The 21,712-nt window shown below is 39.5% G+C and overlaps 1 protein-coding gene across 1 annotated transcript in view; it reads right to left on the bottom strand.

Annotated features, from left to right (window-relative positions):
• Positions 1-21,712, bottom strand: part of LOC140476201 (TOG array regulator of axonemal microtubules protein 1) — a 167,937-nt gene that overhangs the window by 45,856 nt on the left and 100,369 nt on the right. The window contains exons 5-8 of the mRNA XM_072568427.1: positions 17,577-17,857; positions 5,739-5,971; positions 4,584-4,681; positions 3,316-3,498 (exon numbers count right to left, since the gene is read on the bottom strand). Coding sequence (XP_072424528.1) covers positions 3,316-3,498; positions 4,584-4,681; positions 5,739-5,971; positions 17,577-17,857 — 795 coding nt within the window. The remainder of the gene's footprint in view (positions 1-3,315; positions 3,499-4,583; positions 4,682-5,738; positions 5,972-17,576; positions 17,858-21,712) is intronic.

Genomic DNA, 21,712 nt, shown 5'->3' with positions numbered 1-21,712 from the left:
CCAGTGAACCAAATCTGAAACACTGATTAAAGAAAATATTTTATTGGAGTCAGTTCAGAGAAGGTTCACTACAATGATCCCTGGTATAGAGGGATATCTTATGAGCAAAGGTTAAACAGATTCTGAAATGTTAACTTTGATTTTTTTTCACAGATGCTGCCAGACCTGCTGAGCTTTTCCAGCAATTCCTGCTTCTGTTTCTGCTTCTGCTTCTGATTGATGGAATCCGCAGTTCTTTCAGTTTTTATTTAGTATTTAATTCACTGCCACTTCTCTTCTCAGCATGCCCACTTTGAAGAAGTTCTACTCTCCTCTCCAACAAGTGCTGAGGAAGGATCACCGGACCCAAAACATTAACTTTGATTTCTCTGCACAGATGCTGCCAGACCTGTTGAGCTTTTCCAGCAATTTCTGATTTTGTTAAACAGGTTGGAACTCTACTCTTTGGAACTCAGAAGAATAAGAGGTGATCATATTGAGACATGTAGGAGTCTTAAGGAGCTTGACAGGGTAAATACATGAAGATGTTTCCCACCATGGGAGTCTAGGACCAGAAGGCATAGTCTTGAAATATCAAGGGGCACAAATTTAAGTGTGAAATAAGGAGGAATTTCTTCTCTTACAGGGTTGTGAATCTTTGGGACTCCTTGCCATAGGGAGCTGTGGGGGCACAGTCCTTGTGCATATTTAAGGCTGAGATAGATAGATGCTTGGGGAATCAAGAATTATGGGCAAAGGGAAGAAAAGTGGATGTTGAGAGTATTGGATTAGCTGTGATCTTATTGAATACCTAAGCAGGCTTGAGGGGCTGAAAAGCTGACACCTGTGCCTATATCTTTTACTTATGGATTGGATATCTTCCTTCACCACCTTGTTCATTGTCAATTTGTATTTTTTGATCTGAATAAATTTTTGCTGAGTGTTATGAAATATCCCCTTTAATGTCTGCCACTGCTCATCTATTGACTATCCCCTTAGTCTACTTTCTCAGTCTGCTTTAGACAACTCCTATGGTGATATTGAACTCAACAGAATATTACTTGGGTACCCAACAATGCAATGATCAAAAAGGGACAAACTTACAAATTTGAAAGAGTAGAGATAACTTTCAGGACTGTTAAATTCTTTATAAAATCAATGCCAAGATTAAGCAGAAATTGATATACGTCTTTCAAAGCAACAGTATTCATAGATTTATACAGCACAGAAAAGGCCATTGGGCCTTTCGAGTCTGCAGCAACAATAGCGACCACAAAAGTCGTGTCATTTCCAATTTTCTGTACTTCCAAATTCATACAGCACAGAAAAGGCCCTCTGGCTATTGGAATTGACAGAGTATTTTTATTGAGATGTTTTCTTTTGAAATAAGTTAGATTCCTAAACTATATCCACCTTTTGTTTGCATGGACTTTAGCAAGGCCTCCCACATGGGAGACTGGTTAGTAAGGTTAGAACACATGGGATCTAAAGGGAGATAGCCAATTGAATATAAAATTGGCTTGATAGTAGAAGGTGGTGTCAGAGGGATGCTATTTGGACTGGGGGTCTGTGACCAATGGTATACCGTAGGGATAGATTCTGGGTCCACTGTTGTTCATCATTTGTATCAACAGTTTGGATGAGAGTATAGGAGCAATGTTTAGTAAGTTTGCAGATGACACCAAAATGGGTGATATAGTGGACAGTGCAGAAGTTTATCTAAGAGTGCAATGAGATCTTGATCAGATGGGCCAAAGGGCCGAGAAGTTGGTAGATGGAGTTTAATTTAGTTAAGTGCAAGATGTTGAATTTTGGTAAGGTAAACCAGGGCAGGACTTACATAGTTAAGAGTAGGGCCCTGGGGAGTGTTGTTGAACAGAAGGACTTAGGGGTGCGGGTTCATAATTCCTTGAAAGTGACATTGCAGGCAGACAGGGTAGTGAAGAAAGCATTTAGCATGCATGCCTTCATTGGTCAGAGCATGAAGTATAGGAGTTGGGACATCATTTTGTGACTGTACAAGGTATTGGTTAGGCTACTTTTAGAATAACGTGAACAATTCTGGTCTCCCTGCTATAGGAAGGATGCTGTTAAACTAGAAAGGGTACGAGAAACATTTACAAGGGTGTTGCTAGGAATGGAAGGTTTGAGCTCTAAGGAGAGGTTCTTAGGCTTGGACTTCTTTTCCTGGAAGATCCAATGCTGACAGGTGACCTTATACAGGCTTATTAAATCATGAGGGGCATAAAGAGGGTGAATAGCCAAAGTTCTATTTCAAGGGTAGAGGAGTCCAAAACTAGAGGGCACAGATTTAAGGTGAGAGGGGACAGTTTTAAAAGGGACCTGAGGGGCAATGTTTTCAACAGAGGGTGGTGCTGGTATGGAATGAACTGCCAGAGGAAGTGGTAGAGACGGGTACAATTACATTTAAAAGACATTTGGACAGATACACGAATTGGAAAGGTTTAGAGGGATTTGAACCAAATGCAGGCAAATGGGACTAGCTGAATTTAGGATACCTGGTCAGCATGGATGAGTTGGACTGAGGGGTCTTTTTTCATGCTGTATGACTCTATGACGTTTTGAAATGATTTTTAATTAGGCAATTTTAATTTCACAAAAGTAGCTGCCATTTCTCCTGAACAAAACGTTAGCATGAGTTATTTTCAAGGAAATACTATTTCTTCAATGTTTCCGGAGAACTCTAATTCATTTTCCATAGGAAATGCTTATTCTTTTCTGAATTGAATTGATCCATGAATTACATCTTATCAATCACTCCATTTAGCTTAATCGTCATTACACTTACACCTGTGATTTGCATCATTCTAATATATCAACATTCAGACCACAAATTATTCACATGGTTGTGCAAATTTGACTTGATAAATCACAAAACAGCCTATAACTGCAGTGGAATTCATCCCAATGGAAATCCAAATAAACTTTGATGAGCAAATTTCAAGTTTCAAAATGAGCAACAATTGCTTAGGTAAAAAATTTTAATTGAGGATGCCACTCTGTGGTTGTTTTACAAAATACCTCATCACATAACTACAATTTAAGATTGTTTTTAAAAAGATTTTTCGCTGTTCCCTGAATAAGAATTGCACACATTTAACAATATTGTCAGAATGCTATTATTCAAGCAAAGATTGTTATATTTAATTATTTTAACACTCAAGCAGAGTATGATTAATTATCTAATTAGTGACAACTAAATAAAAAGTGCTTGTACAAAAATGGCCAGTTATGAGACATGTCAATATTAATAATTACAAATTATGCATCTGTTAACCAATATGTAAATAATCCTGCTTAAATAACTACACTGACCTCTTGTGGATTTACTACTAGTTGTATTTTTTTGATGCTCTTTGGATTGAAATTTAGAGTGAGAACTGGAGTGAGACACTTCAATTTGTTTCCCCTCTTCAGAATCTGGGAGTCCACTTCCGTAAGTCATGCGTTGACCAACAATACTCACATCAGAAGTTGCTCCTTCACAGAAAGTTATTCCTGTCAAAACAAAAAAGTACTATTAGTGCAGTATTATTGTAAAATGGTTTTTGCTCCCTCTTTGTAATACTTGGTTCTTTTCTCCTTTCTTACAAATATCTTGCAGCATTCCATGGAAGTGGTACAACATATTCACATGCCCCACAGAGTCATGAGATAGTTGCCTATTATGACCCATTCTTTATAGCATATTTTGCTTACACACATTATAAACCAGAAGCTAACCCTAAGAATACGTTATAGGTAAGAACCTATAAGAAACATTCTGGTAACCAAATTATTTTCAAATACCAAGAAAAATGCGAGTGTTATCACCAAGGCTGTATTTCATTATAATTGCTTAATATTTTCTAGACTGAAGATTTATATTCTACAATTCATATAAAAGACTAATACTTAATACTCCAGTGATGGTAAGTGGTAATCAAGAGATTTCCTTGCCCATCTTCCACCTGACGCTATGAGACCTCATGGGTGCAGGGTCAATCTCGAGGACTCCAAGCGCAACTCCCTCTCTCTCTCAAGTGTATATCACTGTGCTGCCACTTCTGATGGATTTATCCCGATGGTGGGACAGGATATATCAAGAGTATTCAAATCAAATTTCCCCAATATCTATGGTAGAATTCAGACTTATGTCACTGAATCATTAGTTTGGGGTCCAGTGGCATTACCACTATGCCATTACCTGCCCATTATAGGAGGCAAAAAAAAATGTAAACTAGAAATGAGATTAGTAAAGATACATATCCACACCAAAAGACTAATGAATTGGAACTTAATTGTAACCTAAGCTGTTGAGCAGATGCAGGGGATGTTTGAGTTGGGTCCGATTTACCGTCACCTGATTGTACATTACATCAGCTTCAGTGGACTACAAAATTCTACAGAATGTAAAAGCTTAATTTTAACAAGGGACTAAGTTTCTAAAAACAGGAACATCATTAATATATACATTACAAAATAATAGTTTTTTGAGTCACCAATGAGCATGCTTTAAAAAGTAGTGTAATAAAAACATTTTAAAACAATATCACATCTTTGGCTTATCAAGCAAATACATAACAAATTTTAACAAGTGGTACCTGACACGGAGCTATATTCTGCTGGAGAAGGCCTTGCCTTTCCTGATGGTATTTGACCATGGCGTAATTTAAATCCTAATTGGGAACAACCATCAGACCTATTGAAATCACAATCAAGCACATCAAAGAGTTTGAAAGATCAACACAAAAAATTGAAAATATATAGGTATACTCAAACCCACAACAAATAAAATGATTGGTGCGAATTTAAAACCATTTAAACATGGTTATAAATCACTACATTACCATGGTAGCCACAGCATTTCATGGTCATGATAAACTGGTCAGAGAATTTTTGCAAAACTAGAGACTGAGGTCATGATAAAATAATGAAACTGGAGAGAAAGTAAAAAAGGAAAACAAGGTTATCAAGCAAAATACAAATAAAGCAGTGACCAATAGAAAGACTTGAAGAGCAGACTGCAGTAAGGCCCATTTAAGTAATGTCAGAGTATCCACTATGTTGAATTGAATCTGAAATTAAACCAGGAAGATTGTGCATGTTTCATTAAATGAACTTAATTCAACTGGACAGCTGCAATGATTAGTACAAGTGCCTCAGTGCTCCTGGGAAACTGGGAGGAGAGATATCCAGTTAAATGCACAGAAAAACCAAAAGGAACTGCGGATGCTGTAAATCAGAAACAAAAAGAGAAATTGCTGGAAAAGCTCAACAGGTCTGGCAGCATCTGTGAAGAGAATATCAGAGTTAATGTTTCAGGTCTGGTGACTCCTCCTGAGAACTGAGGAACGGTCACCGGACCCAAAATGTTCACTCTGATTTCTCTTCACAGATGCTGCCATTCCTGCTGAGCTTTTCCTGTAACTTCTGTTTTTATTAATGCTGTTGTTAATGCAACAGAAAATCTATTACAAAATTTAAACCTTTTCACTAAATTATTTAAGCTTAATTAGAAACTAGGAAAAGAAATGAATAAAGAAAATAAGATATGTTTGAAGGGTGAAATTAGATAGATAAAGTGCAAGAAAATAGTGACCATGTTTTTATTGTATGTGGGAATATTTTAGATATTAACTTTTGACCACTAAAAATATCCTTGGAAAAATGGATGAATTTCAGTGTATCTGTATCATTAGATTCACAGTGCAGATACTGAGAACTCAGAAGTACTGAAAACTATTGTTAATACTTACATTATTTTCTTGCCACAAGGGCTGTAAGGCAATGGTGATGTCAAAGACTCCTGGCTGTAAACATCACTTTCACTGTAAGTGCTTGCATAAGGCGATGAAGTACGTGATGTGGGATCCACACAATGTTCCAATTTGAGGGCTGAGTCTGGACTCTCAACATCAGATGCACTGTTACTCAGTTTAGCTCTTTTCTTTGCAGCACTGTTTCTTAAAGACTTTAGGGCACTCATCATCTGTAAGAAATAACAGAACCTCACTTTTGGTAGCTGCAAACTTACTTTGTGAGATCAACAGTCGTCCCTTACAGGTTAATTTTTGTGAGGGATTTAAAACTTCATTTTGAGAATAAGGCATTGCAACCAAGCATCAAAAAGCACTTTTAAATTGCTTTGTTTTGGAATTTTTAATTGTTTATTCTCCAGTTATAATTTTATTTGATGATCTTCTTAAATCAGCAACATGACATGTAGCCCAAATCCAAAAACACCTTTAAAACTGTTATTCAGTTAACTATCTTAAAAAATGGACAGCTGTGCTACAAGGTATTACTTCTACCCACAGGCATTTTGTTCGTTCTTAACTCTGTGTACTCAACTTAGATTACAATGTACAGTTTTCAGGGAATGTGCTAATATCAACTCATTTGGCATTGGAAATTAAACTAGTTTTCCTTTTGAAATCCTACTAACTAGGTAGTTCAGTATTCAGTGATAAAAATAGAAATTGCTGGAAAAGCTCAGAGAGTCTGGCAGCATCAGTGGAGAGAAATCAGGTTAACATTTCAGGTCATGTGACCCTTCCTCAGAGCTGAGGCAATTGCTTTTCCATCAAATTGTACTTCTGTTTTTGAGTTCTTTCAATTTTTATTCAGTTCAATATTCAATTGTTCAGATGGGACTGAAACTGAAGCATGTTTGTATATCAAAAGGGACCTCTTTTTCATCAATGTTGTAAAATACTTAATTTCATCCTTTGAGGTATAGTGTCTAGCAGAAATAATGAAGACACGCAATCTGTCCCTAAGCTCAAAACAGCTAGTAGAAAACAGCTGCAGCTGAAATCTTTTAGTCTTCTGGTTTTTGTTCATACTCAAAATCTCATATCTCAGATAGTACTGGAAATATGCCTCTCTGCATTTAGCTATGAAATGTTATGATACAACTTAAAAGCATTGTTTCGCTTTGTGTTTTTCTTCATTTGACTCAAAGACAGATTTGCATTTGTATAATACGTCTGTAAAGTCAGGATTCAACTGTACATTCCTGACAGTCTATTTTTCACAGCAAACTCACACAAAAACAACAATATCATCACAATAACCAAGTAATTTAGTTTCAGTCATGCTGGATAAGACACAATATTGATCAGGACATTTAGCAGAATTCTAATACTCTTCTTTATAATAATTCAATGGGACATTTTACCTTCAAGTGGAAGAATGGATAGAGTTTCGGGTTATTGTCTTAGCTGAACGACTGCAACTATAAGCAACCCAGCATGCCCTGAGTATTGCATCATCATGACAATAAGAAATAGAAACATTTGGTCATATATAGCCTCTCAAAATATCTGTGCTATTTAGTAAGATCATGGCTGATGTGATGATGATGCTCTTGTAATAAGGTATTCTGTCCTTGTTTTCTTTTCAGAGGGGTCGTAAAGACAGAGGTTCCAATATGTATGGAAATATCTACTTGAGAAAGCTTTTAAGTGATTTGTTTTAAATCACTTGTACAATGAAAGGTCAGTTCTCCCAGTTCAGGGTTTGGTTTGGTTTTAGCAAGCTGTTTTGTTTTGCATCTGCTGGTCAAGATTTAGCTGGGAACCGAGAGAAGCTGCTGGAGACCCAAAGAAGCAATTCCATGCTGATCCTCTCTCTTTCTATTTCGCTGACGTCCCTCCTGTAAGAAGCTGTGTTTGAATTTACCTTTTTGCCAAGGGGTGTTTATGCAGATGTTGCAAGTATTTGGAACAGCATCATTAAGTTGCAATAGAATCGATTAGGTTTTCAAATAGGTTAAATTATTCAAAATTTGGTTCTCATTTGTTCTTGTTTCATTCAGTAGTTTGTAAATAAATTCTGTTTTGTTTAAAACTGAGTAGTTGGACCTTCTTGAAATATTTTCAGGGGGTCTGGCCTGGTCCATAACACTGATGTTATTACAACACCATTTCAACTTCGATTTCCCACTTAATTTCAAGGCTGAGGCTTGGGGCTTTCACTTATGTATTGGGTGCGAGAGGAACCGGACCTGTGTAGGACCGTGTTTCAGGGCAGCGCAGTTTGGAATAATGTCTAATGGTGACATCAGATGGAACTCATGAGTCGATTGGTTGTTGGGGTCTGTCTTTCAACTGCAGTAATTTTAAATATTGAAAACTTATAAACTAGTAAAAGAAAAGAAAGGATTTGTAGGCACACAAGAAGCAGCTAATTTATTATAAGGGCAAAGAATTGATACGTTCTACTCATCTCCAGTTTATACTTAATAGTGAAGGTCAAATGGATAGCTGGTTTGCAATGCAGAGTGATGTCAAGAAGCTGGGTTCAATTCCTGCACCAACTGAGGTTACCATGTAGGATTTTCTTTCTCAACTTCTCCCCTCGCTTGAGGTGCAGTGACTGTCAAATTAAATGCCAGTAGTCGTTTCTCTCTTTAATGCAAGAGCAGCCCTATAGTCCAGTAGGACTCTGGTGACATTTTACTTAATAGTACCAGAGTAAGGTTAAGGTAAGTTATGAGACATGAAGTGACTTAAAAGTTTAAGGTTAAGGCATAGCAAGATAGTTCAGTCAAGTGGAATGTCGGTCGTGTGGCATTTCGGAAGCTGTGGACACTTCCCACGACACAGGCAAGCTAATGTGTGGGGAGTGTCACTAGTTGCACAAGCTTGAGCTCTACGTTTCAAGCTTGGATTCACTACAAAGCATAAGTGTGGCAGAGAATTATCTAGATAGCATGTTCAAAGTGGGGGGTCAGACTGCAAGTTCAGAACAAGCAGGCAGGTAGGGAATGTCCTGGAAGTCCTAATGACCTACATCGCACCCAGTGGCACTTTATCAAAAAACCTGCACTAAACAATTTCACAGGGCATAACCAATCACCAATTCTGTCCAATGACAGAATAACACTACAGCATCAATAAGCAAGGCCATCTTGGCTCCCCAAAATTTTTCGCCTGATGAATATCAAAGGTCTGGCAGTGACAGAATTACCAGAATGCACAGATTTTGTCCAGTCACAATTCATGAGATTTAAACTGCTAAGGTGTGACTCAATCAAATAAGTCATGGTCTTATAGCTAGTAATGAGACCACTTCAACATAGAGTCATAGAGATGTACAGCATGGAAACAGATCCTTTTGGTCCAACCCGTCCATGCCGACCAGATATCCTAACCCAATCTAGTCCCACCTGCCAGCACCCGGCCCATATCCCTCCAAACCCTTCCTATTCATATACCAATCCAAATGCCTCTTAAATGTTGCAACTGTACCAGCCTCCAACACATCCTCTGGCAGCTCGTTCCATACACATACCACCCTCTGCGTGAAAAAGTTGCCCCTTAGGTCTCTTTGATATCTTTCCCCTCTCATCCTAAACCTATGCCCTCTAGTTCGGGACTCCACAACCCCAGGGAAAAGACTATTTATCCTATCCATGCCCCTCATAATTTTGTAAACCTCTATAAGGTCACCCCTCAGCCTCTGACACTCCAGGGAAAACAGCCCCAGCCTGTTCAGCCTCTCCCTGTAGCTCAGATCCTCCAACCCTGGCAACATCCTTGTAAATCTTTTCTGAACCCTTTCAAATTTCACAACATCTTTCCGATATTTCAACAGTGGCTCAACCAATGTCCTGTACAGCTGCAACATGACCTCCCAACTCCTGTACTCAATACTCTGACCAATAAAGGAAAGCATACCAAACGCCTTCTTCACTATCCTATCTACCTGTGACTCCACTTTCAAGGAGCTATGAACCTGCACTCCAAGGTCTCTTTGTTCAGCAACACTCCCTAGGACCTTACCATTAAGTGTATACGTCCTGCTAAGATTTGCTTTCTCAAAATGCAGCACCTCGCATTTATCTGAATTAAACTCCATCTGCCACTTCTCAGCCCATTGGCCCAACTGGTCAAGATCCTGTTGTAATCTGAGGTAACCCTCTTCGCTGTCCACTACACCTCCAATTTTGGTGTCATCTGCAAACTTACTAACTGTACCTCTCATGCTCACATCCAAATCAATTATGTAAATGACAAAAAGTAGAGGGCCTAGCACCGATCCTTGTGGCATTCCATTGGTCACAGGCCTCCAGTCTGAAAAACAACCCTCCACCACCACCCTCTGGCTTCTACCTTTGAGCCAGTTCTGTATCCAAATGGCTAGTTCTCCCTGTATTCCATGAGATCTAACCTTGCTAATCAGTCTCCCATGGGGAACCTTGTCGAATGCCTTACTGAAGTCCATATAGATCACATCTACTGCTCTGCCCTCATCAATCTTATTTGTTACTTCATCAAAAAACTCAATCAAGTTTGTGAGACATGATTTCCCACGCACAAAGTCATGTTGACTATCCTGAATCAGTCTTTGCCTTTCCAAATACATGTACATCCTGTCCTTCAGGATTCCCTCCAATAACTTGCCCACCACCGAGGTTAGGGTCACTGGTCTATAGTTCCCTGGCTTGTCCTTACCACCCTTCTTCAACAGTGGCACCACGTTTGCCAACCTCCAGTCTTCTGGCACCTCACCTGTGACTATTGATGATACAAATATCTCAGCAAGAGGCTCAGCAATCACTTCTCTTGCTTCCCACAGAGTTCTCGGGTACACCTGATCAGGTCCTGGGGATTTATCTACCTTTAACCATTTCAAGACATCCAGCACTTCCTCCTCTGTAATGTGGACATTTTGCAAGATGTCACCATCTATTTCCCTACAGTCTATATCTTCCATATCCTTTTCCACAGTAAATACTGATGCAAAATGTTCATTTAGTATCTCTCCCATTTTCTTTGGGAAAGGCCGCCTTGCTGATCTTTGAGGGGCCCTATTCTCTCCCTAGTTACCCTTTAATATATTTGTAAAACCCCTTTGGATTTTCCTTAATTCTATTTGCCAAAGCTATCTCATGTCCCCGTTTTGCCCTCCTGATTTCCCTCTTAAGTATACTCCTACTTTCTTTATACTCTTCTAAGGATTCACTCGTTCTATCCTGTCTGTACCTGACATATGCTTCCTTCTTTTTCTTAACCAAACCCTCGTTTTCTTTAGTCATCCAGCATTCCCTATACCTACCAGCCTTCCCTTTCACCCTGACAGGAATATACTTTCTCTGGATTCTTGTTATCTCATTTCTGAAGGCTTCCCATTTTCCTGCCGTCCTTTTACCTGCGAACATCCGCCTCCAATCAGCTTTTGAAAGTTCTTGCCTAATACCGTCAAAATTGGCCTTTCTCCAATTTAGAACTTCAACTTTTAGATCTGGTCTATCCTTTTCCATCACTATTTTAAAACAAACAGAATTATGGTCACTGGCCCCAAAGTGCTCTCCCACTGACACCTCAGTCACCTGCCTTGCCTTATTTCCCAAGAGTAGGTCAAGTTTTGCACCTTCTCTAGTAGGTACATCCACATACTGAATCAGAAAATTGTCCTGTACACACTTAACAAATTCCTCTCCACCTAAACCTTTAACACTATGGCAGTTCCAGTTGATGTTTTGAAAGTTAAAATCCCCTACCATAACCACCCTATTATTCTTACAGAGAGCTGAGATCTCCTTACAAGTTTGTTTCTCAATTTCCCTCTGACTATTGGGGGGTCAATGCCAATAACGTGATCATCCCTTTCTTATTTCTCAGTTCCACCCAAATAACTTCCCTGGATTTATTTCCAGGAATATCCTCCCTCAGCACAGCTGTAATGCTATCCCTTATCAAAAATGCCACTCCCCCTCCTCTTTTGCCTCCCTTTCTATCCTTCCTGTAGCATTTGTATCCTGGAACATTCAGCTGCCAGTCCTGCCCATCCCTGAGCCATGTTTCCATAATTGCTATGATATCCCAGTCCCATGTTCCTAACCATGCTCGGAGTTCATCTGCCTTCCTGGTTAGGCCCCTTGCATTGAAATAAAAGCAATTGAATTTATTAGTCCTACCTTGTCCCTGCCTTCCCTGATTGTTTGACTCACTTCAGTTCTCAGCTGTACCTATCTCAGATCGATCTTTTTCCTCACTATCTCCCTGGGTCCCACCTACCCCCCCCCCCCCCCGCCACCTTACTAGTTTAAATCCTCCCAAGCAGTTCTAGCAAATTTCCCTCCCAGTATATTAGTCCCCTTTCAATTTAGATGCAATCCGTCCTTCTTGTACAGGTCACTTCTACCCCAAAAGAGAATCTAATGATCCAAAAATGTGAACCCTTCTCCCATACACCTGCTCCTCAGCCATGCATTCATCTGCTCTATCCTCCTATTCCTGTCCTCACTAGCTCGTAGCACTGGGAGTAATCCAGATATTAATACCCTTGAGGACTACCTAACTCTCTGTAATCTCCCTTCAGACTCTCAACCTTTTTCCTTCCAATGTCGTTGGTTCCAATGTGGACAATAACCTCCTGCTGGCCCCTCTCCCCCGTGAGAACATTCTGCACCCTCTCTGAGACATCCTTGATCCTGGCAGCAGGGAAACAACACATCATTGTGCTTTTTCTCTGCTGGCCACAGAAATGTCTGTCTGTACCTCGGACTACAGAATCCCCTAACACAATTGATCTCTTGGAAGCTGACATACCCCTCGTTGCATTAGAGCCAGTCTCAATACCAGAAACTTGGCTATTTGTGCTACGTTCCCCTGAGAATCCATCACCCCCTACATTTTCCAAAATAGCATACCTGTTTGAAATGGGTAGATCCACAAAAGACTCCTGCACTAGCTGCCTACCTCTCTTACCCTTCCTGGAATTAACCCATCTATGTGACTGTATCTGAGTCTTGCCCCCCTTTCTATAACTGCCATCCATTACATGCTGTAGCTGTTGCAAATTCCTCATCGCTTCTATTTGTCTCTCCAACCGATTCACTCGATCTGATAAGATTTGCATCCAACAACATTTATGGCAGATATAATCCACAGTAACCTTTAAACTCCCACCTCTGACAAGAAGTACATATCACCACAAAGGCCATTTTTGCTCCTTCACAATCCACAGACCCAGAAAATAACACCGTCTTATTCCTCTACAAACACTGCTCCAGGTTAAATTAATAGCTACGGCTTATATTTTAAGTTTAATCAAGAGACTTATCTCCAAAAACATATAATCAAGAAAGAATCCATGTACCCACTACTGCAGCCTTTCTATTGGACAGACTTAAAACAACAATTAACTTATTTGATTCTGTGCTGTGAAGTTCGCCCAACAGTTCCTCCAAGATTAGTTGTGAATTTCACTGTTTGTTAACTTTCCCAGATGCACTCTGATGTCCAGTGATACACAAATTCAAACAGCAAAGGCGGTAACTGTGCAGTTTCTTTTCTCTCTCTCTCTCCCCTGCACTGTCCTCACCATGTACTTCCTTTTCTGCCCTTCTCCCTTTTAAACTGCTGTTGTTTTGACTTTTTTTTTCCAAAGGTCCAAAACAATGCAACAGCATATAAAATAGTAATTGCTGCTCCTGGAATTCGAGGAAATCACCTCCAACACCTAAAATACCCCCCAAAAAAGGAGTAGCTCTTACAGCCAGAAATTCTTCCTGTCCTCCATCTTGGATTACCAGAATCCTCTTGCCAGCACTTGGCCCATATCCCTCTTCCTATTCATACACCCATCCAAATGCCTTTTAAACGTTGTAATTGTACCAGTCTCCACTACTTTCTCTTTCTGTACATGCACCACCATCTGCTTGAAAATGTAATCCCTTAGGTCCCTTATAATTTTTTCCTCTCTCACCTCCCCCCCCCCACCCCCCCCCCCCCCCCCCCACCCCCAACCATTGGAAAAGACCTTGGCTATTCACCCGATCCATGCCCCTCATGATTTTGTAAATCTCTATAAGATCACCCTCAGCCTCTGATGCTCCAGGGAAAACAGCTCCAGCCTATTCAGCCTCTCCCTATGATCAGTAATTTTAAGGACATGCAATATTACATCTCAAGGATGATTCAACTTCCTTTATTGATCCTTCAAGTATTTGCGGCATGCATAGTTGTTAGAAGTTTTGAAAAGAACTCAACGAGATGATGTAAATAGTATAATTTGGAACGTGGGCCAGCACACAGATTGCTGTATCACCTTCATGTGTATCTTAAAAACGGATACAACCGTAAGAATATGCGAAGATCCAAGGCATCTCAAAACTTCACTCAAAAGGTGCCTACATAGAACATGATGCTTGAAGAATTAAATTCCAAAGTTTCTGAAACCAGATTATTTCCCAAACTTGATCTGAAGCCTGGCTACTGGTATGTCCACTCAGCAGAAGAATCCCAAAAATTCAAAACCGAGGAGGTCATCTGTATGGTATTGTTTACAATGGTTACCACTTGGGCTATCATAAGACCTATTTCAGCAACACATGAATAGGATTATTGAAAATGTACCTGACTGCGTTTGCATATTTGATAATATTAAAGATGTGGGTAAGACTAAAGCAGACCAGGGGGAAACAACCTTCACTTACTGATGTTAAACATGAATGTTAAACATGAATTAGTATTCAACAACGTGAAGTACCAGATCAGCCTTGGCCAGACAAACTCTGTTTGTGTCCATTAAAAAAATCTGCACATGGAGTCCATCGTAATCCAAGTAAGATTGAGGATGTTAAATAAATGCTAACATTTCATAACGAAGAGGATTTGAGATATTACCTTGAATTTTGAAAGATCCTGTTGCTTTTTAACCTGAACTTCGCAGACAAGATATCTCCGGTGAAAGATTTGCTCAAGAAGGATGTTTCCTATGTCTGCCAGACATCTCCAATTCTCTCAAAAAGGTTATTAATAAAATCTTGCTTACTACAGTACTCCGTCCACAAGAAAGACAGGATTCTTTAAGGAGATGCATTGTTAAAAGCCCGAGGCAAGTGTTTTGCAAGATGAAAATCTTTAGCTTTTGTTTGGAAATTCTGTCAACTGTGCAACAAACAATTCCAACAGAGTAAAAGATATTAGGTCTAGAATTTAATATCATGGAGTTTTACACCCACCTATTTGGCAAGAAATTCACTGTAGAAACAAATCACAAGCCATGAGAAATGATCGGCCATAAACCACTAATGAGTGCATTGCCACTATTGCAGTGTTTACTTATCAAGATTCAATGATAGGACTTCAAAATGAGATATAAGCCTGGTATCAGGATGATTACATCTGACATGTTGATCAGATTACACAACCCAAAGACCAAGATATTCCTCTTGATTTACACACTGATGCTCTTAACTACAAAGTTGAAGATGTTCTCAAAATTGTTCTGTTACACTTTGGCAACTGCAAAGGTGTGCAGCTAGAGTTGCAAAATATAATTGTCCAAAGATAGCCTTGAAATTACTAAGGAAGTACTTGAGAAAATGTATTAACTTTGACCATACAGAGATAAACTTATCCCAAAAAGTTCTCTAGCCAAGGCTGATGTGGCAATTCTTAAATACTAATTCATATTGTTACACCGTTGTATGTCATGGATATTGAAAACACTAAACAGCTAGTATTTGAATCTATTTACTGGTTAGGGCTGAATTAAGATATTCAATGACTTGTGAATGCATGTGAGGCATTCCAAACATTCTAACCCCAGCAGCAGGGGAGGTGCTAATTCACATAATGTTCTATCCACCCCTTTGGAAGTAGCAACAGATCCACTTACAGTGCACAGGGACAATTACATTCCTGTGGTAGACTACTTCTTCAAATTTCCCATTGTTTAAAGAACTTAACAACACAAGTCCAAACATTGCTGACACAATGACCGCTATTTTTAGTTTATTCAGTATCTTGAATAGTTTCTGAAAATGGACTACAATACACAGGCAAACCATGTTCATGAGTCTGACATTTCAGTATGATCAGGGCTGATCATCCAGCTTAATATCCTGTTGCCACTTTATCCCACAGCCTTTGATCCCTTTAGCCCTAAGAACTATATCTAAGTACTTCTTACAAATATTCAATGTTTGGCCTCAACCACTTTCTATAGTAGTGAATTCCACAAGCTCACCACTTTCTGGTGAATAGATTTATCCTTACATCTTATCCAGCAACACATTTTTCAGCCACTTTTCCAGCAACACATTTTTCAGCTATGACCTGCTGCGCTTTTCCAGCAACACATTTTTCAGCTACCTTTGATGCTGCCAGACCTGCTGCGCTTTTCCAGCAACACATTTTTCAGCTCTGATCTCCAGCATCTGCAGTCCTCACTTTCTCCATCTTATAACGTCTATCCTATATGCAGGTTCTAGACTCACTGCTCATCAAGAACATCCTTCCTGCATTTACTTTGTTTAGTCCAGTTAGAATTTCATGGTTTTCTATGAGATCTCGCTCATTATTCTGAACTCCAGTGAATATAATCCTAACTGATCCAGTCTCTATTCATACCTCAGTACTGCCATTCCAGGAATCAGTCTGGTAAATCTTTATCTGGAGATGCTGGTGTTGGACTGGGGTGCACAAAGTTAAAAATCACACATCAAGCGCTGCTCCTTCATCAGGTGGCCTGGTATTGTGTGATTTTTAACTTGGTAAATCTTTGTTACACTTCTTCCATTACTAAAACATCCTTCTGCAGATAAGGAGACCATACAGCGCACCAAAGCTCCAGGAGTGGTCTCACCAAGGTCCTGTACAATTGCAGCAAGATATCCATGCTCCTGTACTTGCATCGTCTTGCTATGAAGGCCAATACACCCTTTGTCTTCTTCACCACCTGCTCTACCTGTTTGTTCACTTTCAGCGACTGGTTTACAAGGACACTCAGGTCTTGTACCTCCCCCTTTCCCAATCCACTGCCATTCAGTTAATAATCTACCTTCCTGTTTTTGCTACCAAAGTGGATAACCTCACATTTATCCATATTATACTTCATGTGCCATGTATTTGCCCATTCACTCAACTTGTCCAAATCACACTGAAGCACGTCCACATCTTCCTCAGTGTTCACCCTCTCCCCAGCTTGGGGATATTACAATCAATTCTCTCATGGAAATAGCTGGGACCTAAGCACAGATTCCTGCAATACGCCACTAATCACTGCCCTCTATTTGGAAAAAGACCAGTTTATTCTTGGAAAAAGACCAAAAGAGTAGAATTCCAGAGGTTAGGTTAGAGTGATAACCTTTGACAAATGCAGCCTCAATGTCAGAGTGTGAAGGAACCTTAGCAAAACTGAAGTCAGTAGGAGTCTGGAGGTAAGCTCTCTGCCGCTGGGAGTCATTTCTGGCACAAAGGAATCTAGAACGAAGAGCAAAGTAATTTGCTTGATTGCCACATCCAGAAACCACTGACACTCGTAGCAGCAGTATACATTGTCTACAAGATGCGCATTCAGGGTCTTCAGACAGCACATTCCAAACAGATGCCCATTACCATCTAGAAAAACCAAGGAACACCACACCAATTAGGTCCCCCCAAAACTATTCACCACTTTGATATGGAAAGCGGTTCAAGAGAGAGCTCACCACCACTTCTCAAGGGCAACTGGGTTTGGCAGCTACAAACACACAAATCCCATTAAGAAAATAATGTTTAATATTATTAATATATGACTCTAATATAACTGCTTACAGAATAAGGCAAATCTTTATGAAGCTTGTGCACACTAACCTCTTCATGATCTGTTTCATCTTCATTGTTGTTCAGTGAGGTAAAATCCAACTCCAGATTTTTGTCAACGTTCTTCCCTTCCTTCCAAACTTCCTCAGATTCTGCTCCATTTGTTCCTTTTCTATTACCATTTATAGCTACTTCTGCTTCAACAACTGGACTTGAGCCTTTTGGAATTGGAGGTACAGGTTTTGTAGTGTTGAGGTCTCTGCGAGATGATACTAACTTTACCAGTGCAGGTTTCAGTGAAATGGGAGAATGACTTTCTTGTGAGCTGTCTCCTAGATAATCACACAGTTAAGTAAATAGACACACAATGAGATGCAGGACAATGAAGCAGCTGAAAAGCATAAATGACTGGAATCTTCATTTCTTTTTGAATATACACCATAATCTCTCCAATCCAGCTTTTTTTTGCTTCGTAACACCAGTTGATCAGAAACTTTTTGACTAGAATTCAACAACTTGCCACCATTTGGTACAGTATTTTGAGAACAGAATCACTGAAGATTTGAATAAGTAAATAAAATACCTAGATAAGAAAACAACTTTTAATACTGTTCTGTAATGTTTTATCACAGTTTACACAGAGTAAACCATCTGCAATGGTTTTTCCAGTTCTCACAGTTGTTCACACAGGCCTTCTAACAACATTCTATAATCCAGAAAATTCCAAACCTAGAAATGATTTGGTCCCAAGCATTCCAGACTTGAGAAGTTGAAGAGTATTATAATTCAATAACTGTTATTTCATCTCAAAAAGGTTTTAAACCAGCCATTGCATTATTTTCACTGAATTCGACACAAAGGGGGAAATACTACAAACGAGAGAGTGTAATAGAATCATAGAGTCATACAGCATGGAAACCGACCCTTTGGTTCAACTCATCAATGCCAAACAGTTATCTTTAACACTATTCTGATACTTAGGTTAGGTTCTGCAAAGCAGGAAATGCAATGTATTGTTTTGTTCACTTCAAAGCATATGGGGGATAAACACTACAATGGCACTTTTCCCGAATAGCTGGCAGTGACTAGAGGAGTATTGCAAGGATCAGTGCTAGGGGCCCCAGCTACAATATATATTGATAAATTAGATGAGGGAAATACATGTAATATCTTCAAATTTGCAGATGACACTAAGCTGGGTAGGAGGATGAGCGTGAGAAGGGTACTTCACTGCAATTTGGACAAGTTGACTGACTGGCAGGACTGTCGCACGAGGAAAGGTTGAATTAATTAGGATTATATTTGCTGGAGTTCAGAAGAATGAGGGAGGGATTGCACAGAAATCTATAAAATCTAACATGACTAGACAGGGTAGATGCAGGAAAGTTGTTCCTGATGGTGGGAGAATGCAGAAACAGTAGGAGATAAGGTTAACCATTTAGGATTTACATGAGGTGAAATCTTTCACCCAGAGAATGGTGAGCCTGTGGAATCCACGACCACAGAATGCAGTCGAGACCAAACATTATATGCTTTTTCAGGAGAAATTGGATATAGCACACGGTGGGGTTAAAGGATCAAAGGATTTGGGGGAAAAACAGAAACAGACTGTTGATTGGGATAATCAGCCATCATCATAATGAATGGTACAGCTCGCACAAAAGGCCAAATGGCCTCCTGCTTTAACTATTTTCTGCATTTTTCAGAAACATATTTGGCTATGGTGATGAAATTATATTGAAATGTAAGAGTAAAAGTGTAGAACACCGTAATTTAAAGAGTGCCTAAAAGCAAGAGTTTTGTTGAAACTTCAAAGCCAAAGATTCCTAATTTTCTGATTGATTTTACATCCAATGGCAACCTATCCCTGTACAATTAAACAAACAGAAAATCTAGACTTAAGTACTTGAGTCCCTTCATTAGAAAATTAAGATCAAGTTCTGGAATATTCAACATAATAATCTATGCAACATGCCTCCTTTAAGACATTCCTTAAAACCTAACTGCTTGACCAAGTTTCTGGCCACTTGCCTTAATATTGTCATAAGTGGCTCAGTGTCAAATCCTGCTTTATAACACACCAGTGAAGTACCATGTGACATTAAATGATAGTAAGAAGATAATATGCAGGCAGTTGTTACGAAGAAAATGTTAACAAAACAGCTTAGTATTACATTGTCATGTTAAAAAAAATACAATTGCATAGAGTTTATCAGGCAAAATAACAGAGTACTTCCACACTTCCCAATCTTCTTTAATTTCTCTGCTACTTTTGACATGGTTGACCAGTAATATCTGCTCTCTACTGACTAGTTTGATGGAGCAACCAGCCAGCCAATCAGGACAACCTAAGTAATTGCTTGTTATTTCAGTGAAATGAGAAGTCCTCCCAAAATTAAGTCTTTCGTTAATTCTGCATTGCCTTTTGGTGAAATCATCCTCAAACATGGGATCAAGCTTTCAAACATGTGCTCTGAACATCCAGCTTTACCAACAACAACTTGAATTTTCTTAGCCTCGTTAATGTAATGAGAAGACCCCAAGGTTCTTCATGGTAGCATTATAAAGCACTGAGCCAAATACAGGTAATTAGGTCAGAAAGCTGGTCAATTAAGTATTAAGAAGTATCTTTAAGGAGCAAAGTGAGGGTCGAAAGATGTAGGGAGGGGAGTACAGAGCCTGGGATCTAGGTAATTGAAGGCACGGCTACTAACGGTGAAGTGACAATGATTGGAAAACCATTGCACTAAGATGACACCAATCAATATCAGACTAAAGGTAGTGACTCCGGCTACGGCCTAGGGTAGCAAATTCTTTGTTCCAAAAGCCATTCCCTATCTATGAGCCCGGACTGAGAGCAATGATTGTCTGCATGGTCCTAGGACAAATCACAGCAAACTAATCTTGTCTTTAACTCATTCCTGGAAATGTACATTTTTTTTTAGCACACACTGATCCAGGACAATAATTGTGGCTGATTCTTCCTTTGTGCTACACTACTTCTGTTCAGCACAAATGGTCAAGTCTAATTTTACTGTCCATGTTGCTGAGGTAGCTGAGCTAAACTAAATCATTATGTTTGAAATAAAATCTGGAACCTTCCTGATATGGATATATTGATGTTACTTTATGGTGTATTTATCTCTTGAGTAATTGGATGTCCCTGAATTGTGTTGGCGTTCCAGGGTGTCCAAGATGGTGATGGCGGAGTAAGCAGCTTCCGGGCTCTTCCTCATTTCTTTTTAGTGGTCCTTTAAAAAATACTTACTTGGAACGGCAGTGATATCACTGGAGTGGCAGAGGGCTGGAGTGGAGCGGGGTGGCCAGCAAGGTGCACAGACAACCAGAGTGGGATAGCCAGCGGGCTGGAGGCCCAAGCAGAGTGGCACAGCCAGCATGGCCCGAGCAGAGCAGGGCGGTTGTTGGACTGGAGACAGCTTTTCTAACTTATATTATGAATAACTATAACGTAACTTTTTTAAAAAAATTCTCTATTTTGTATCTAAGGGATTTGTACCTAGGTACTTTGTACCAAAGATGGCGCTGTGTGGGGCGACATTGTAAACTTTTCACTGTACTCCTGCATTTCTGTACTTGAGTACACGTCACAATAAACCTAATTCTAGTTGATACCAATGCTGCAACAATTTTCACCATCAAATGTCAGAATATCTTTTTTGGTAAAATTGTTTGAATAAAAACAAAAAAATTCAAAAGGTTAGTTGGTATACATTAATATCAGAAAGAGACTTATCAAATCTATTTACAATATAAACTGGGAGCAGTAGAAATCATTCTTAATGAAATTACTTTTCCCTTACAGATCCCTTCCAAGGCATATATCAACTGAAAGACCTCTGTCAGTGTTGCTCTTAAACAATTATGAAGCAGTTTACAATTAGACATTAGGCTTTCTTTTCTTTCCTGCTCTTCACCTCCATCTCTCTTCTATGGATCAGTTCTTGTTTAAGTTTTATACTTAACGATAATAGATGAAATCAGAAACTAGGTAGTGTGAGTAACCAGTCGAAAAGTTTGGTGCTTGAAAAGCACAGCAGGTCAGGCAGCATTCGAGGACTAGGAGAGTTGATATTTCAGGCATAAGCTTTTCATTAGGAATGTTGATGGGGAGAAGGGGGCTGAGTGATCAATAGGAGCGTGAGGGTGATCGACCACTTCAACTCCCC

Source organism: Chiloscyllium punctatum, chromosome 4 (genome assembly GCF_047496795.1).
Source record: "Chiloscyllium punctatum isolate Juve2018m chromosome 4, sChiPun1.3, whole genome shotgun sequence".
Taxonomy (NCBI): Eukaryota; Metazoa; Chordata; class Chondrichthyes; order Orectolobiformes; family Hemiscylliidae; genus Chiloscyllium; species Chiloscyllium punctatum.
Note: the sequence above shows the minus strand (reverse complement) of the source record. Positions and strands in the feature narration are given on the sequence as shown.